The sequence below is a fragment of the Gavialis gangeticus genome, unplaced genomic scaffold, assembly GCF_001723915.1.
Source record: "Gavialis gangeticus isolate Ggan-Ray unplaced genomic scaffold, GavGan_comp1, whole genome shotgun sequence".
Taxonomy (NCBI): domain Eukaryota; kingdom Metazoa; phylum Chordata; order Crocodylia; family Gavialidae; genus Gavialis; species Gavialis gangeticus.
The window spans coordinates 14,854,583-14,871,220 of NW_017729016.1; the positions used below are offsets into that span (position 1 = coordinate 14,854,583).

General features: G+C 43.5%; 1 protein-coding gene across 3 annotated transcripts in view; it reads right to left on the reverse strand.

Moving 5' to 3' along the window:
• Positions 1 to 14,578: 14,578 nt before the first annotated feature.
• The window catches only part of PRKAR1B (protein kinase cAMP-dependent type I regulatory subunit beta), a 138,063-nt gene continuing 136,003 nt past the window's right edge, over positions 14,579 to 16,638 (reverse strand). For all 3 annotated transcript variants that reach the window (XM_019512899.1, XM_019512898.1, XM_019512900.1), the window contains exon 11: positions 14,579 to 16,402. In XM_019512899.1, coding sequence (XP_019368444.1) covers positions 16,230 to 16,402 — 173 coding nt within the window. In that variant the 3' untranslated portion in view covers positions 14,579 to 16,229. The remainder of the gene's footprint in view (positions 16,403 to 16,638) is intronic.

The window sequence follows — 16,638 nt, forward strand, 5'->3', positions numbered from 1 at the left end:
CATTCTACACCTCCCCCACAATATACAAGAGTAAGACTTCATTTTGAGCTATTATGCAATCACCTCTATACATTGGCGATGTATAGGGGGTGCACACGGGTGCACGTGCATCCCCTGAGCATGGCAGTAAACCCCCTATGAAAAGGCGCTGCCAACAATGTTGGCAGCACCTGTAGGCAGTCTCTGCTCGCCACCTCTCCACTTCCCGCCAACACTGCCAGTAGTGTCTGAGTGCAGTCAGTGATTGCCATTGGCTGCTGCCAACACTGCTAGAGGCGTCTGTGGGAGCTCACTGCTCGCTACTGCTGCACTGCAACTGCCATTGCCACTGCACTCCCACCCCCACCAGCGCTGCTGTGCCCCCTGAGCTGTCAGGGGCACACGTCATTCATGGCTCTTTATACACTACACAAACACACAAATCAGGAGAAAAATATTTTTTGAAATAAAATTAAAATATGATATTGTAGATGTTTGATTTTTAGTATATAATTTAGTTTTTTTCAGGTTCCAAGATGGCAAACCCTCCCAAAAGGAGTATTTCTGGGGGGCAAGGGGAGGAACTTACAGTTGCAAAGGTCAGGGGTTAGGGGTGGGATTCCAATCCCAAAACAGTGACCAGGGTGTAGGGCACCTGTAAAGGGGCAGGACTACCCTTGATGCCCTTGACAGCTCACCAAAACTTGTTAAGCAGCCCTCCAGCCAAAATAATTGCCCACCTCTGCCTGAAATGCTCCCAGCCCTCCTGGACACACCTTTATCCTTCAATCTATCCTCCCATGACACCGTGACTATTTAGCTCCTTGAGTTGGACGAAATCTGCCTTTATGAAATCTAGTGTCCTAATTTTGCTGACCTCGTACTTTCTCTGTCTCCGGACCTGGAATTCTAGCATATCGTGATCACGTCCTCCCAAGTTATTCATCACTTTCACATCCTCCACCAGTTCTTCCCTGTTGGTCAGGACAAGATTCAAGATAGACAATCCCCTTGTTGTATCCTCCACTTTCTGGAAGAGAAAGTTGTCTTCCACACATGTTAAGAACTGGCTGGACATTTTACATTTGGCTGAAAAATTTTTGCCCGGAAAATTGAAGCCTCCCATCAGTACCATCCAGGAGTGACTGGTGCCTCCTGAATCTCGGGGGGCACCCGCAGAAGTCGCAGATGGTGGCAGCCCTGTCGAGGGGGGCAACAGCCCTGCTGACAATATCAGTGTCGGCCATCGGGGGAGTACTGACCCTATCAAGGGAGGCATGTGCACCCCCATGCACCCTCTACCAGTTGCCTATGGTACCATCCCATAGTTTTTGGATCGATTTGTCACCTGCTTGAAGAGTGACTTCCTGATTAGGTGGCCTATAATAAGCCTCTGCCATTGTATTGGTGCCATGTCTTTCTCCTTTCATCTTCACCCGAATGCAGTCTGCATTGCTGTCATCTGCCTCCTGAACTAGGGAACGAGTGTATGTGTTTTTGACATACACCACCACCTTTTCTCCCAACCCTGTCCTGTCCCACCAGGTCTTGGTGATGTCAATCAGATTGTAGCTCTTTTCACAGGCTGCGGCTTCCAATTCATCTTGTTTACTCCCCATACTTCTCTCATTTGTATACGTGCATCAGATGTATTTTGCATTTTGACCTCCTCACTTCATTTTTTTGTGTCACGTTTTGCAGTCCTGTAGCTCTCTGGCCCTTTCCCTGAATTCAGCTGCTTTTTTAAGTCCTTTCCCCTCTGGACTACATTCTCTGTTGCTGGCAGGTTTTGATCACCATCCCTCATGAAACCTAGTTTAAAGCCCTCCTTACTAGGTTGGCCAGACAACACCCAAAGATACTCTTCCCCATTTTTGACAGATGGATCCCATCTCTTGATAGCAGCCCTCCTCCCAAGAACATCTGCCCATTGTTGAAGAAGCTGAAGCCTCCACTGTCTCAGCCATGAGTCATGGGATCATCGGAAAGTAGGGCTGGGAGGGAACGCACAAAGTCATTTAGTTCAGCCTCTGCCCACAACTTCTCTAGGTAGCCTGTTCCAATGCCTGATCATCCTCATAGTCAATCACAAGGTTTCTTTGGTTCATAAAAAACTTCTGTAGTTTTTCAGGTTTTAATTGAAAATCTTATACCTGGTTTGTTGGTGGGGGGTTCCTTTGTTTTTTGTTTTAAAGTCAGATTTTAAAAACCAAAATTTTTGATTACCAAAACCTGAGAATTGTCAATTGAAAGGTGGGGGGCGGGAGTTCTCCCAAAAAGCTTTCACCAAAATTGGCAATTTTTCTCACTACATTTTCCATCTAGGCAAAAGGGCATTTTTGTACTGAAAAACAAATGTTGCTGAAAATTTTTGCATCGGCTCTTTCTATCATAGTAGAAGGTCTGAGGAGAAATTAGTTTATCATGGCTTATAATCTGTATTCACAGCAGTGGAGAGGAAAGGCCTAAGGGGAAGCCTTGGAGGTATATGAGATCTTTAAAGGAGCGGCTTGATTCCAGTTTGAGATACAAATGGAGTCAAAAAGCAGAAACCAGGGGCCACGTTCAGTGAGGACCTGACATCTTTGAAAATCAGTGGAGTTTGAAGCTAAAATGGAATTTGGCCCTAGAGGATCCAATGTGAAAGGAGCAGATTAGCTTGTTGGAAACTCAGGCTGAGTGAAATATGGAAATTAATTGATTGCTAATACTAGCAATTAAATCATGAGTCAGTTGTAGAGGAAGGTGGACACATTTCTGAAGAGCTCAGGCTAGAGCCATTAACTAGATTTATGGGGCTAAGGTGATGAGATAGAGGTCGATTAGTAACCTTTACAATCATCAAGGCAGACCAAATATGCTCTGCAATCTTCCCCTAGCCCTTCAGCGTGTGCGCGTACTGTTTGAGAAAACAAGGCCCTTTCTGTCCCGGCAGACGCAGAAGCAATCAAATAACGTTGCCTGAGAGGGAAATGCCAAAACATAAAGAGATAATTGAAACACTCAGGTTAGCAATAAAAGGGAAGAAAGGCAATAAAGTTTTGACAACACCAGACTATTTAAAGAGGGCATTTCTAGCACTGTTGGAAAAGGCTTCATGGGGTTCTTTCAGCTAAAAGGGCAGGACACCTTGTTTTAATTTTTATCCTGGACACTGGCATTCATCCAGTCCTACACACTCACCGAGGTTTGTTGTCATAGTGTATAGGACTCAAGTGGTAAACCTTCCTTATTGCCAAGGGTTGAGTCTTTACTCTTTATGTAATCTAAAGTTGGGTTCAGAATAATAATGGTTACTCACTGCATACAAATGTACAAGGTCTAGCTACACGTAAGCTGCTGCTCTGCTTTAGGCAATAAAAGACAGGCCCTTTAAGGCTCACCCAATGCCTAGTAATCAGTAGTTACCTACTGAGACACTGACTTACTGGTAAATTTAACAAACACAAACTAAATGATCAACAATATCCCACATCAACTCCATCATGAACTTTGGGGAGACAATGTGAAACCTGGTTATGCTTCTATATATAGTCAAAATGCATGAGCAGAAGAGCCAAGAAAAATCCACTTAGGCATTTTGAGGCAGCTCGCCCATTATACAAGAAAAGACCACTGGAAAAATCATAAGCAGGATTTTCAGAAGCGTTTGCCATTAGCCTAACTCTGCTCCCACTGATGTAAGTGGGTGTTTTGGAAAATCCCACCCTAAATGTCACACTCTGAAAGAATCTCACATTTTCCAACATCGCACAAAGGAAGGAATTCAGTGCTTCGGATCTGTGTAACCTTCCGCAACAAGACCTCAGGAACAGCTTAAGCAGAGCTGATCCTAAGCAGAGAAACGGACTACAGTACTTTCTTTCTTGAAGTGACTTCTCGCCCCTGTCGTCTACGATTCTGTACGAGGTCGTTCTTCGTGGTATGTTGGTCACTATAGGCAGCATTTTCACACTTGCCGATGCTCAGACACTTTTGTCCATATTTAGGCCTAATTCTTTTCAGCGGCCCCACTCCCATCACATCTGAGAATGTGGCCAATGTTATTACTCAGAGCCTGATGCCGGGATGACTTGTAAAGGGTCAGCAGTTGCTGGTGTGCGATGTTTGAGACTGTTTCTCAATCACATCTAGTGAGATCACACCATTAGCTGGTGAGGGTTGTGAAACGTTTCTGTGGAAGTCAGCTTGGCTCCTAGTGATTTCCAGCTTCAGACAGGGAGGAAAATTAATAAATAAAGCCAGGCACCAGCTATTCAGCCTGCAAGTAGGAGGTCTTCCCTCCACAACAAAGTTCACCTGTCCAGACAGGGGCTCTCCTGAACCACATCAAAGACTGAGGACCGCAATCATTTTCTTAAGGGCAAATCTCCTTTCAGGACTGCCAGGGAGGTTTCTGAGACCACCCACTGCCCCTGTGTTTGATTTACATCCTTCAGATGCCGAGAGGGTTTCAGCATGTTTGACCATAGGCAAAAATGGACAGGAGTCTGGTTTTGTTCCCCTCTCTGTTAAAGGAAAAGGGCACGACCCTACACATTTTACTCAGGCAAAACTCCCGCTAAAGTTGGTGGGTCTTAGGCCTCCTCTTCAAGCATAGAAGATGCATCTTAACCTGGGCCATAAATACACAGAGGCAAATTATTTATAGGTAAGAAGCAGCGCACACCCATGTGTCCATAAAACACTGTTCTCAACAAATTATTGTTGCTACTGTGGGGAGTCTGGGCTTTTTTAACAGAGCCCAGAGCTGTGGGGTGCAGGCCTCCATGCATGATCATAGCAAACTGGCTGTTTTAATGCCGCTGCGGTGATAAGCAGGGCTGCTACAAAGCACAACCCTTTTCTTTTCCACATAGTAGTAATTTTGCTGCACTTAGAAATGGCTCCTGAATGTTTTAAGCTCCCAGCATGAACAAGAGTGCAGAACAGAGCAATCTCCTTTCCTCTTACGTTCAGGTGGACAAAATCTATTGCATGGCAGCTGGATGATCTGAACATGAATCACTGCCTCTGGAACCAAGGCCGCCCAAGCCTAATCTATCAAAGAGAACACAAACCACATCAGAAGTCAGTGAACAAATGAGTGTATTTGAGAAGACTCTGGAAAGCTCTTATGTTAAACAGATTGCCTCTTTAATAAGAGTACGAAAGTTTGCTAATTATACTCTGGGTGGCAAGGGCTGCTTTCCATCTGGGAAGATTTGTTTCACTTTTCTGAGCTTCCTAAAAGCTATTTTCATTGTAAACGAAGCATTCCTCTGATAGCCACAGAGACACAACAGCCTCGGTGGAACAACTGGAAGCTGCTCTAGCCCTGCTTCGCCCTCGGAGAAGAAGCAGTACAAGGGAGAGTGGTAAGCAGTAAGCAAGCCTACCTTGAACAAAGCCACTACAATCAGAGGTCCATGGCTTGCTGGCAGCTGCAAGCCCTCTGAATACTGCTGGGCATTCATTGAGGGATGCCGGGGTGGACTCAGAAGCTGCCTTCTGCGCATTGGGAACAGAAGTGCACGCTTTGCTCCCAACACCTCCAGCAGCTGACCTTGGTTCCTTGTGGCTCTTCCCCCTCCCCGTACAGGGGCTGCAGATCAAGTGAGATTCAGCTCAAAAGTGTGTGTGGCAGTAAGAGAATTTGACTATGCAATCTTTTAACGCCTTCCACTCCTGTGACTGTCACGCAGGGATATTCCTCCCACTCTCCAAGTTGGTCTGGTATTTGAAATAAAGCACAGGCAGGAACTTCCATAAAGAGAAGTCATGGGTATATGCAGTTCCCTCCGAGGTCAACTTCAGGATCCTAATCTTTCATCTCCCTAGAGCTGGAGGCTTGATGAAAATCCCAAACCCATCGTAAAAAGCACCACTTATCTACAAGGGTTTTTCCATTTTCTTCCTTCTGAATACACAGCTTGCCAATGACTGGATGAAACGCAGTCTGTCAAACTCCTAGGTCGGGGAAGTTCCTGAATACAGAATATTTCTTATTAAGTCCCCATCACTTTCACATCACTCACAAACTTTTTATGGATCTGAAGAAAACAGGTTTGAATGGGCAAAATCACATCCACCCACTAGCAAAATGTATGGTTGGCTGTTTTGACAGTCCTAAGGCTCAGTCCTGCCTCCTGGTGCCCTTGTCCTGTCATCATGCAAATGACCTGTCTGTAAAGCACAGCCCTGACATACAGGCACCGACGATGGAAACTCGGTAGCATGCGCTGCTTGGCAAAGTATTGGAGAGATCTGCAAACTAATAGTGCAGGGGCAAGGAAATGCAATGCTGGTAGCCAGTTGAGGGTCCTTGCTCTGTTTTGGTAGATCAATGGATAAAAAAAAGGAGGAGCTAGGAAGTGACTGGTGCTCTCACATTGGTCACAGCATGACCCAAAGTACCGTGAGGATCAGAGATGGATCTATATGGACTTTACAAATTTATGAGCTCTGAATCTGTTTAGCTGTTCTTCAGCTAAAAATAGTTCAAAGTGATGCTATCTGGCAATATCTTCCCCCTAGCTATATCAGATCTGATCTCTGGCCTGGGGGGCAGAAGGTATGAGTGAACTCCATGCAAGCAAAATAACTAAATAAATAAAAAATAAATAGGTAATATTGTAACAAAGCTTCTCAGAATGAATTTAAAACGGCAAGATGATCAGCCATGAGAACCTGCTAATTTCTTGCCACTAACTCTCAAGAAACAGACAGCCTTAAGAGATGTTGCTCGATTCGTCTGATTAGGAGAAAATAATCTGAACCAACGGCAAGGCTCTGAGAGAGCAGTAATTTGGTGATTCTGCTTAGGAAACAGGTGGCATGATTTAGTGAAGCATTTTACTGATTGCGGATGAGATTTTCAAAAATACTTAATATTGGCCTAGCTGATCCCATCACAATTTAGGACAAGTGCCCACTGACATCAGTGGGAATACTTAAACTAATGCTTAAAAGTCACTGAAACTCACACACTGCATGCTTATCCCTAATGCTGCATATTACATGCATAGTTTGCATTGATGTCATCATTCACTAACTTGAAGTTGAAGTTAAACCTATGGTTTAGTGTTGATTTTAAAAATGTGTGGTGATAATCCCAGTCATTTGTATTTGATACCTAGCAGGCAACTTTTTTCCTCTCTCGGTAACAGTGACTTGTGTTTCAGGCTGTTTACATGCTGTGTTCCAACTGTCTTGCACGGCCGTACAATTCATCTGCCTAAATTCCATGCTTTCTTGAAGATGCGCTCCTTTCAGAAGGTTTTACATTACCCAATGTAGCAAATCACAAAGTAAAACCATTGTTGCAAATATCAATTGAAGTTAATTTGAATATAATCCACGGTAAATATTTATGCACAATCGCAAAGTGGCTGGATTTGTTTACATTTTGAAAGCGCCGGCGAGGGGATTCTGTGCAGATTAGCTGGCTAATCTGCGGTAATCTGCTTTGAGAGCAGTCGAATTTGAATATTCTTTCACTGAATCATTTCAATCCTACCTACTCAATGACTTCAAATATGACATGTATTCAAATACAAAAGGTTACTTACCCCATAAGCTGTAATAGGACATTGTTTGCCTTGGAGGAGAGCCATAAATCCCTTTATCTCTACTGTGAAGAATAGAGAGCAAGGATGCCTAGATGTAGTCAGAAATGTATATGCAGATGCCAGGCTCTTCTTTCTTTTTCCTGGTGGTGCTGTATGAACTGGAGAAAAACTGCTCGTTAATGAGGCATTTGCAACATAATATTCCATTCTAATTTCTTCCATCTTAATTTGCCTTTTGCTCAGGAAGCAACAACCCTCTCCACAGAGATGCTCATGGGTTTCCCTTGGGGTCCTTATCTTCAGAGTTCCAAAAGTCTGGGTTCTAGGGTGTTACGGTCTCACGTGTGCCATATGTGCACCATCCGTTTGGATCTAGTCTCAAGGAAATTGATAACAGAGGCGAAAAAATAAGCTTTTGTATAACCAGGGCTGACACTGGGAGGTGTGGGGTCCCCTTAACATTGTGCAGGGCCCATTGGACCCCCACAAAGGCAGGGCATGGGCTGGGGTCTCCCCCGCATCAGGAGGGCGTCCTCTGTGCTCCTTCTGCGGCATGAGGCGGAGCCGTCAGCACCAGGTGGACCCCATGGGAGGAGCTGTGGCCACTCCACCCAGCTCCGGGGGCCCCCCAAAATGCAGGTCTGGGGCATCACCCTGATTCGCCATACCCTACAGACAGCCCTGTATATAGCTCACCACATCCCCGTGTGACACTTTCAGCTGACTTGTGTTCAAGAGGTGATATGTCCAGCTTAGCTCTGCTGCAGTGGCTGTGGGGACTTAGTATGGAGCACTGGAGGATCCGGGAAGTCGAGAGGAAAGCACAGGTGGAGATCAAGGCTCAGATATGCTACTCCCAATCAATCCACAAAATAATTGACTTCAAATATCAGTAACAACCTTCACTGCGCAAAGGGGCCAAGGATGTGTGATGTGAAACCTGTGATGTCCCTGGTTTGGTAACATGCAATATTGCACAGATTTGATCTGGAAGGATACAGAGAACCATGGTGCTTAATAATGGAAAGACTCCCACCCGTCCTTATGGGGCGCACATCAGAGGACCCAGAGTCGTTGGGGTTTAGCATAAGCATGGGCTCAGCTGGAGTTAAGCACAAGCTGGCTGCAGTCAGTCTCAGGTCCTATGAATAACTACTCCCTGGCTGCGTCTCTATGAGACACTGACTGCGCAGTTGTTACTGTGCGGTCGTTTAATACCTGTATAAACCAGCACTAAAGGACTGCGCAGTAGCTGGAGTTACTGCGCAGTCACGCTGAGGAACCGCTGTTTCGTGACACTGACTGCACGGTAGGTTGTGACTACTGGGCAGTAGCGTTGCACCGTGCTTCCTGCCACGTGACACTACTGCGCAGCAGTCACGGCTACTGCGCAGTCAGTGTCTCACGTAGATGCGGCCCCTTACTCTGAAGACTGCAGCGGGAAAGGAACCTATTGCAGAGACTGGGCTGTTTTTGAAGAGACTTGGGTGTAAATGTGGACCTCATCTAGATGATTGCCAGCAAAGCTCACATTCATGGAGGGTGGGATTATCTTCTTATATCCTTACCTCCTCACTACCTTTAACCTTCTGCTTCTATACCCAGTACCTTGCACTGGGGCTATGCAGAATAAGTCCCAAACCAGCTGCCATATATATTTCAATGTGGGCCTGATCCATATCTCCCAACCCAGCTCTGCTCCCTGGGCTCCAGGCTCGGAACTCTTCAGGGGACGAGAAGAAAAAAAATCCTGCTTCCTCTTAACACAAAAAACCCCGCTCTGATACTTTCAGGATTTGGATCCTTTGGTCTGCTCTGCCTAATCACCTGCATTGCTCTTCAGCCAGCTCTTAGGCGTTGGCCTATAGCCTTTTCCATACCACTCTCTCTGAACGCTGGCACTTCATTTCAGCATGGGTCTCTGAATAATACACTCATCTCTGTGCCTTCCCTGACCCCATCCTCAAGGAAGCCTTCATTAGTTGAATGCGGTGGCTCAGCTCCAGCAGTCACAGCTGCTGTCACTACTGCAATTCTTTAGCCTTGAGAAAAAGCATATACAATTTAATATGCTCCTGGCATCGCAGCTTTTCTGTAGCAGAGGAGGCAGACTGTTTATGGCTATTTTGATGGGGCAGCTTTTATCCAAGCACAGGTTCCGCTACATTTCGGCAGCCCTCACAAATATGCCTTTGTTGTGCCAGTTCTCATGCTCCGAAAGAGCTGATGGCAACTTTGATACTTCAAAAAAAAAAATCCTCAGTTAATATTGTACTTTCTTACTTCATTAAGAGCTAATTCCTGGGCTCTGAGCCAAAAACTCAAGCAACAATGGAGGGTGCGGTGCTGGGTTGGATATGTGTGTAGGACGCAAAACATCCTGCCATCTAATGGTAGATTATCCCCCGCTGGACCATCGGGACATGTGCTGGGCACATCTGACTACTCTTGTCAACAGCAGCAGCACGTGTGGGGCTGCTGGTGGTGGATATACTGGCAGCTGGTAGTAATCTGAAGTCTGCTAGGGAGTGGAGCCTCTACCTCTTTTCCCATATCCCCAGCCTTACCAGTTGCTTGGCAGGCCTATTAACACACACTCTGGGCCCTGGCAGGTTGCTGTTTGTCTGACTATTAGTTGACTATTAGTCCTAGATTATGCTGTAGGCAGGTGGAGGATGATAACAGGTATGGATTTGTGTATCAAGACTACAGCGAGTGAAAGAAAACTGCTTTTTGAATGAAGACCGCGAGTGTGCATCAGCACTCAGTCAGGTGAAACTGGAGGGGTGAAGCATCTAAGCTTCTCTTCTGTTACAAAACACTGCCCAGTTCAGAGTCAAAGGATAGTGGGGGGACATTGCAGATTTGTGAAATAATGGAATGGCTTGATCAGGTCATCTATAGTCTACAAGCAACGCCCAGTCCTTAGCTTGGCAAGCAGCTAGGAGCTCTTGAGGCTGAAGGGGAGAAGGTTCGCTTCATTTTTTAAGTGTGAGCCTGTTTTCTTCCTCCTCTAGGTGAGAATGAACGTGGCATTGCAACAGGAGTTAGCAAAAATCAGACTTCAGACAGGTTTGAAGGACTGTGCCATTCTGTCTTTGGACCACAACTATGACTTGGAAGATAAAAAATGTAAGAAACCACTAGAAAGACAGCTAATCATCCAATTATCTTAAAGGCATGGTCAGAACAGTCATTCCATAGGACACAGAAATTCCACACGTATGAAAGACTGTAAAGCAGCTATTGTGCCCAAATCTTGACAGATTCACTTCACCATTTTCCCAGTTTATCTGGAAAATACATACTGCATGGTACTGTACATCGTATTTCACTGCTATGCACCATGATGTCTTCCAGTTGAACAATCGCCATGCTTGTAGTCTAAGGGCAATACAAAAGTTCTTTCAAATAATAACAATACATTTGCTGTATAAAGAGGATAGGGAGTAGCCACTTCCCAGAAAGGCATTCAGCTTGATTTCCCTAGAGCCAGCAGCATGAACCAGCTACAGCAGGCAGCAGCAAGAAAATCTCTATCTCATCATCAGTCTACACTTTCCATGTGTGCAAGTTCTTGCAAAAGACAGGAAACTGTTAGCACCCATGAAGGACAATGTTAATACAGTCATTAAGTCCTCTCAATGTTAGGCTGAATGGAATAATATTTGGTTTCTTTTCTTTTTGCAAAGAAGGTACTTTTGCATTTCAACCAAAAGAGCCAGTGGAAAGCATAAATAATAAGGCAGTAGTCTAACAGCGCACTTACTAGAAATTATGTCGAAGCACAATGTCTGCCAATTCATTTAGTGTTGTTGGCCCGCGCAACAAAATGGCACGCTGTCACTCCATGTTTGGATACGTTCTGCTCTAGGATATGAGCAGTCTTCCTGGGCAATGTGATTATTTTTTTCCCCCGTGAAAATCCCTGTCTTTTTTTAAAAAGAGAAACCTGCAACTTTAGTTTAAACTTGAGTAAGTCCAGGATTGTGGATTACTTGGGTTTCTGTTTATATTGAATACTGAGTTTCCCTTGGTTCACCTATTTTTTTTAATTCTCTTCTCTTGATTTAAAACATGGCTGGGGAGGAGCTAGAGAACGGTGAGGACTGTAAAACCAAAATCTATGCAGTTCTCCTAGGTGACCCTAGCAGATCTGATGAAGCAGACATGCTCTGCTTTGCTTTCCCAGGTTATAAGGTAGCATGCAAACTGCTATCTCTAAAAAGTTGATTCCAGATTTTCAGATACTGATCCTGGCGTCTGAACAAGCACAAAACATCCTCAGCTTTCCAAGAAATGCCAGATGGCTGCAGATGCCGGCTCTGTGACTAGCCAGCTTTTTCAGAAAAGGCCAGCTTGTCATGTAAGCCTTATGTTCCATATAAAACTCTACAGGAAGGAGATGTGCAACAGGCCTGGAGGTGGACAGCTCAAGCAGATGCATTCCTGTGACTCCAACATTTTATAGCTGAATTCTCAAACATGTACATGTACACACACACACACGCAATGCAACCAGCAGAAATGCAGGTAACATCCCTGCAAGTTTGTGGGTGGGTGTGTATACTGCAGGTAGGGAAAAGGAATAGACAGATACAGGATTGCTGGGATCATAGATCAACAAAATGTGTCTGGGTGCTAAAGGTAGATACTGCTGTCCCTAAAGGAATAAGCTGATCTTTGACTGGTGAAAATATATATAAGAGGTGAGCTCATGTAAAACCAATTAGCTTGAATCAGATCAATGTACAGTGACCAATTCCTCCTACTACTCTACTATCCAGCCCTTCACAATAGTAATTTAGTAAAGTAGTAATACAACCACTGAAATAAAACAATGGCAATAGGATCAATGGTTATTTTTAAAATCAATGTCTTGGCTCTGCCTCTATAGTTATAGCAAGAGATGATATTCTGTCTCTCTGATACGACATGATAAATAAGCACAAGGAGGAAAACTCACCTCTGCAACAAGGAGATGAGCACAAGGTTTCCTGTGCCACTGAAGAGCTCAATACAGGACTCAGGTTATCTCAAGTGATGCTTTGCCCCTGTGCTAACACTTTCCATGGGGAGAAATTTCACCCTTTGCTTATACTTGTTGCAAACAAACCAGACACAAAGTTAATCAAACCTTTTTATTATCCTCAATAAATTCTAGTTTGTCCAGTTATGCACCCAGGGATTGTACAGTGTTAGACTCGGTTGGGGAGAAAAAAGAAACTGAAGATTGAAGGGTGTGGCACAGTTGTATGCTTTTAGCTGCCTCATCTGCAAATCTGTAGAAAGTAGCATAAACCTCTGAGTCTACATGCATAGGTCATATGGCATCCATGGATGAAACCATGGTCAATCATATGTGTCTCTTAAAATAATTCTCAGGCTACAATTAATTCCATAAACCAACTTTCTTCTGCATGAACAGGGCTCCAGGACAAACGGCTGTGGCACAATTAAACCCAACTGAAACAAGCACGCTGGGAGTGACAATGAGAAGTGGTCAGATACTCTTTGGAGGAGCGTGGGATAGTCATGCCATTCTGGAAGGACCTCAGAGAAAGTGGTCACTTTTGATTACTGCATGAAGTGAGTAATGCTCAGGAAAGACGAATCCTTACAGCCTGAATCATAGCAAAGGGGGAAAAATAACAGATTCCAAAAATGGAAAGCTGGACAGACTTAGACAAAGGAACCACCCAAGATTGCACTGCGTGGAGGATACCACAGAGCGATCTTGTCGAGTGACCGCAACTCCTGCAGCCTGCTCCAGGCATTAGTGGCAGGCTGGGAGAGGGACCATGGAGGCTATACAGGCCCACTGTCTGGAGGACACACAGGACTACAGCTATAGTGTTAGCAGTGTGGCAACTAAATGGCTGCTTCTCAACAAAAAACCGGGCCACAGGATCAGCACATAAGGTGTCCTTTTATTTCATGGCTTTCTGATGGGTCTCTAAAACCAGTGAGAACGCTCACCTGCTCCAAGCTGCTTAAGCTGAATGGTGGTCTGCATGAAAACACGGAGGTACTAGGGGCTTCCACAGTGCCATGGTTTCCTTAGACAGACAGAGAAATTAAGTAGATGGTTACATTTAAACACCAAAGGGTTTTTTTTCCTTACAAGCTCCTCAGACAAAATATCTCAGTATCCATTTCCGAGACACTGAAATTATTTTCCTCTCCCTTTCAGTCTCATTCTTTTTAACAGAGCTTAAGTTTGTATTATAGTATTCAGATGTTTAAATAGAAAATGACTTCTGTTTTATCCTATTCCAGATATTAGTTCTCCTAATAATGACTGCCACTATTAATAAACCCACAAGCACCACATATAATGTAGAAGAATTTTATTCATACCATAATTCTGTTCCATCACCCATTTCAAATGTTACAATTATCTTTAAAATGTAATAGAATGCCACTTATTTCACTTAGAGCAAAAAAAAAGATGATATTAAATGGTTCCGCTTCTCTTAGGATTGTTTTAAAACAGAACCATAATTTAAATGTGGTTTCTATGATCTTTAAAGATTTATAGTAAAGAATCTACTGTGTGTGTGTGTGTGTGTGTGTGTGTGTGTGTGTGTGTGTGTGTGTGTGTGTGTGTGTGTGTGTGTGTGTGTGTGTGTGTGTGTGTGTGTGTGTGTGTGTGTGTGTGTGTGTGTGTGGTTAACTCTTTGAACAGCAAGATTAATACTCAGTGTTTAAGTAATGGTTAAACGTTTCCTGCATATTACACCAAACACTCTCAAGTTTTTACCAATACAGCAACTGAAATGCAATAGGTAAAACAATGTATAGGAGTGAATGGTACTCTTTTAAAATTCATTTTTAAAAATTACACAGGAAAATACAAAAACAGTTAAGCAAATAATAAGTTTTGCATATACATATATATAGTGGGTTTTTGTTTATATAAATGTTTTCCATAAAATTGCAAATTGCAAAATGAAATGTCTGAATAATCACATTTAAAAATACATGCAGGAAGCATAACATAATCGTAATAAATAATGGTCATAAATATAGATTCCTAGGATCACTGAAAATATGATTAAATAAATTAAATGTCTTGAAATAATGAGAGGACCAGCTCCTGAGATCAACAGGATCATGTATCTTCATAAGGACTGAAGTACTGAGACCCACCAAATGAAAACTGGTGGGAAAATATAACCAAATCTAGAAGTTTCTGTTCAATTTGGTAAAAGAGTCTACTCAACTTTTCCAGTCTTTGCTAATTCAGTCTTAATTAATGCCTCTGATTTAACAATGATTATATCTGCTTCATTTAACTACATAATTTCAGTATGGAAGGGCATGGAAAGTTCTTCCTGTGTTCCAACAAGAGGATGCTGTGATGGAAATACGGGTTTGCCATAATCAACATGTGGAAATGACATTTGTGGTTATAGCCATACAGAACTTTACTACTGTCATGGTGAAGAGTTTTCCTCCAGTGGGAAGTGAATTACTGAATTTTGTTCTCTTGGATGGTGACTCAGAAGACTAAGGACTAGCCCTACAAGAGGCTCCATCCAAAAGGACCCCTGTACCTGTATGGACCTATGGGGTGACCTATGTAGAGAGCTCACTGAAGCATCCTGGTCCCCTTGCTTATGTAGTACAAGCCTTTTTGCAGACAGGCAACATAAGAAGCACACACAATTTAGCGATGGTTCAGTTTGAAGTGTGTATTTAGCTTTCAGAAAATTGTATTAATTATGAATTAAAGGGGCCATGTGTAAAATAATCATGTTGAATCACCGTTGAAAAGGCTAAGGAATTCTTTCCAGCAAGCTCTCTCAAGCTGTGTGTATAATATCCATAAAAGCTGCTGAAGATTTCAGCCCAAGTGTACAAAGCGGTGCTTCATATGTCTTAGGACCTGATCCAAAGCCTGTTGATTCCAATGAAGAAGCTCCTATTGACCTCCATGGGTAGTAGCTCAGCCTAGTTAAAAAAGCTAAACTCCTCCAGGAATTAATGGCTACACTTAAACACAGCAAGCCTTGGAGTTTTCACATTTAAAAAAAAAACTGGAATAGAGAGCAGAGAGTTAGCCAGAATAATCCCTGGTGTAATTCCACTGACTCCAAAGTGCTTGCATCAGGGACAGCTCTGGCTCAGGATACTGAAATCACGGAGTGATCAAAGCTCCTTGTTTTCCTTGTTACATTGGAATGATGAAAAGCTTTCCCTTATCTTCTCCCTTCAAATGTGCAACTGTCATTTATCATGTGGAGCTTTATAAACCTTTAGGCCATTAGCAGCGAAGGGTATATGAAACCACCAGGCTGAGGGATATAACTTCATTAAAAAAAAGTTGGACAAAAGATAGAAGGAGCTAACTTTAAGGAGAAAGAGCTACAATAAAGTGAGAAATGGAGATTCATGTGCATTTTAAATAGTTAAAAACACACTGTTAATATATTTTACCTGGCAACCTGTCGCCATCTTGCCTGTAAGCCAAAAGTCATGATTTATCAAGGTTCCTCAACGCTAGTCTCATTCTAACAGTTGTCTCCCTACTTTAATGATACAGAACATATGGATTTGTATCCAGTGCCTCGGACATAAACAGAAAAATACACATAAAATGCACGCTTGTTGTTTCATCATCATAAAGCTATGGAGCTGCACAGATCAAATTTAAGTGCACAAGGTAGCACAAAGGCATGTTTCCAGTGGAATCATTTAGACAGTAAGAGAAATGAAACTGTTGTATCTCTGGATGTTTCTCTTGAGGATTTCGGAACAAGGACCAAGCACGCGTTCAAAGCGAGGACGATCCAGCTTTACGCACTTCAGCGGCCCACGTGCCACCACCGTTGCCGCCCGGGGCCGATTGAGCAGTAGCGCTATCTCCCCTAAAAACAGGAAGAAATACCATGTTAAGCCATTCTAAATAGCCTTGAAGCCTAACGCCTTCCTAATGTTTTAACGATTCTGGGCCCCTCTCTTCTTATTACCCCGGTGTAAATGTGGAACAACTAGGGAAGTTGTTTGGTAGGGGGGACTGCAGATTCTTACTCTGTTTGTCCCCATTGTTGTTTAAAACATAGAAAACTATTTCAGAAGGAGATCAGTTATGTTCTTCCACCTT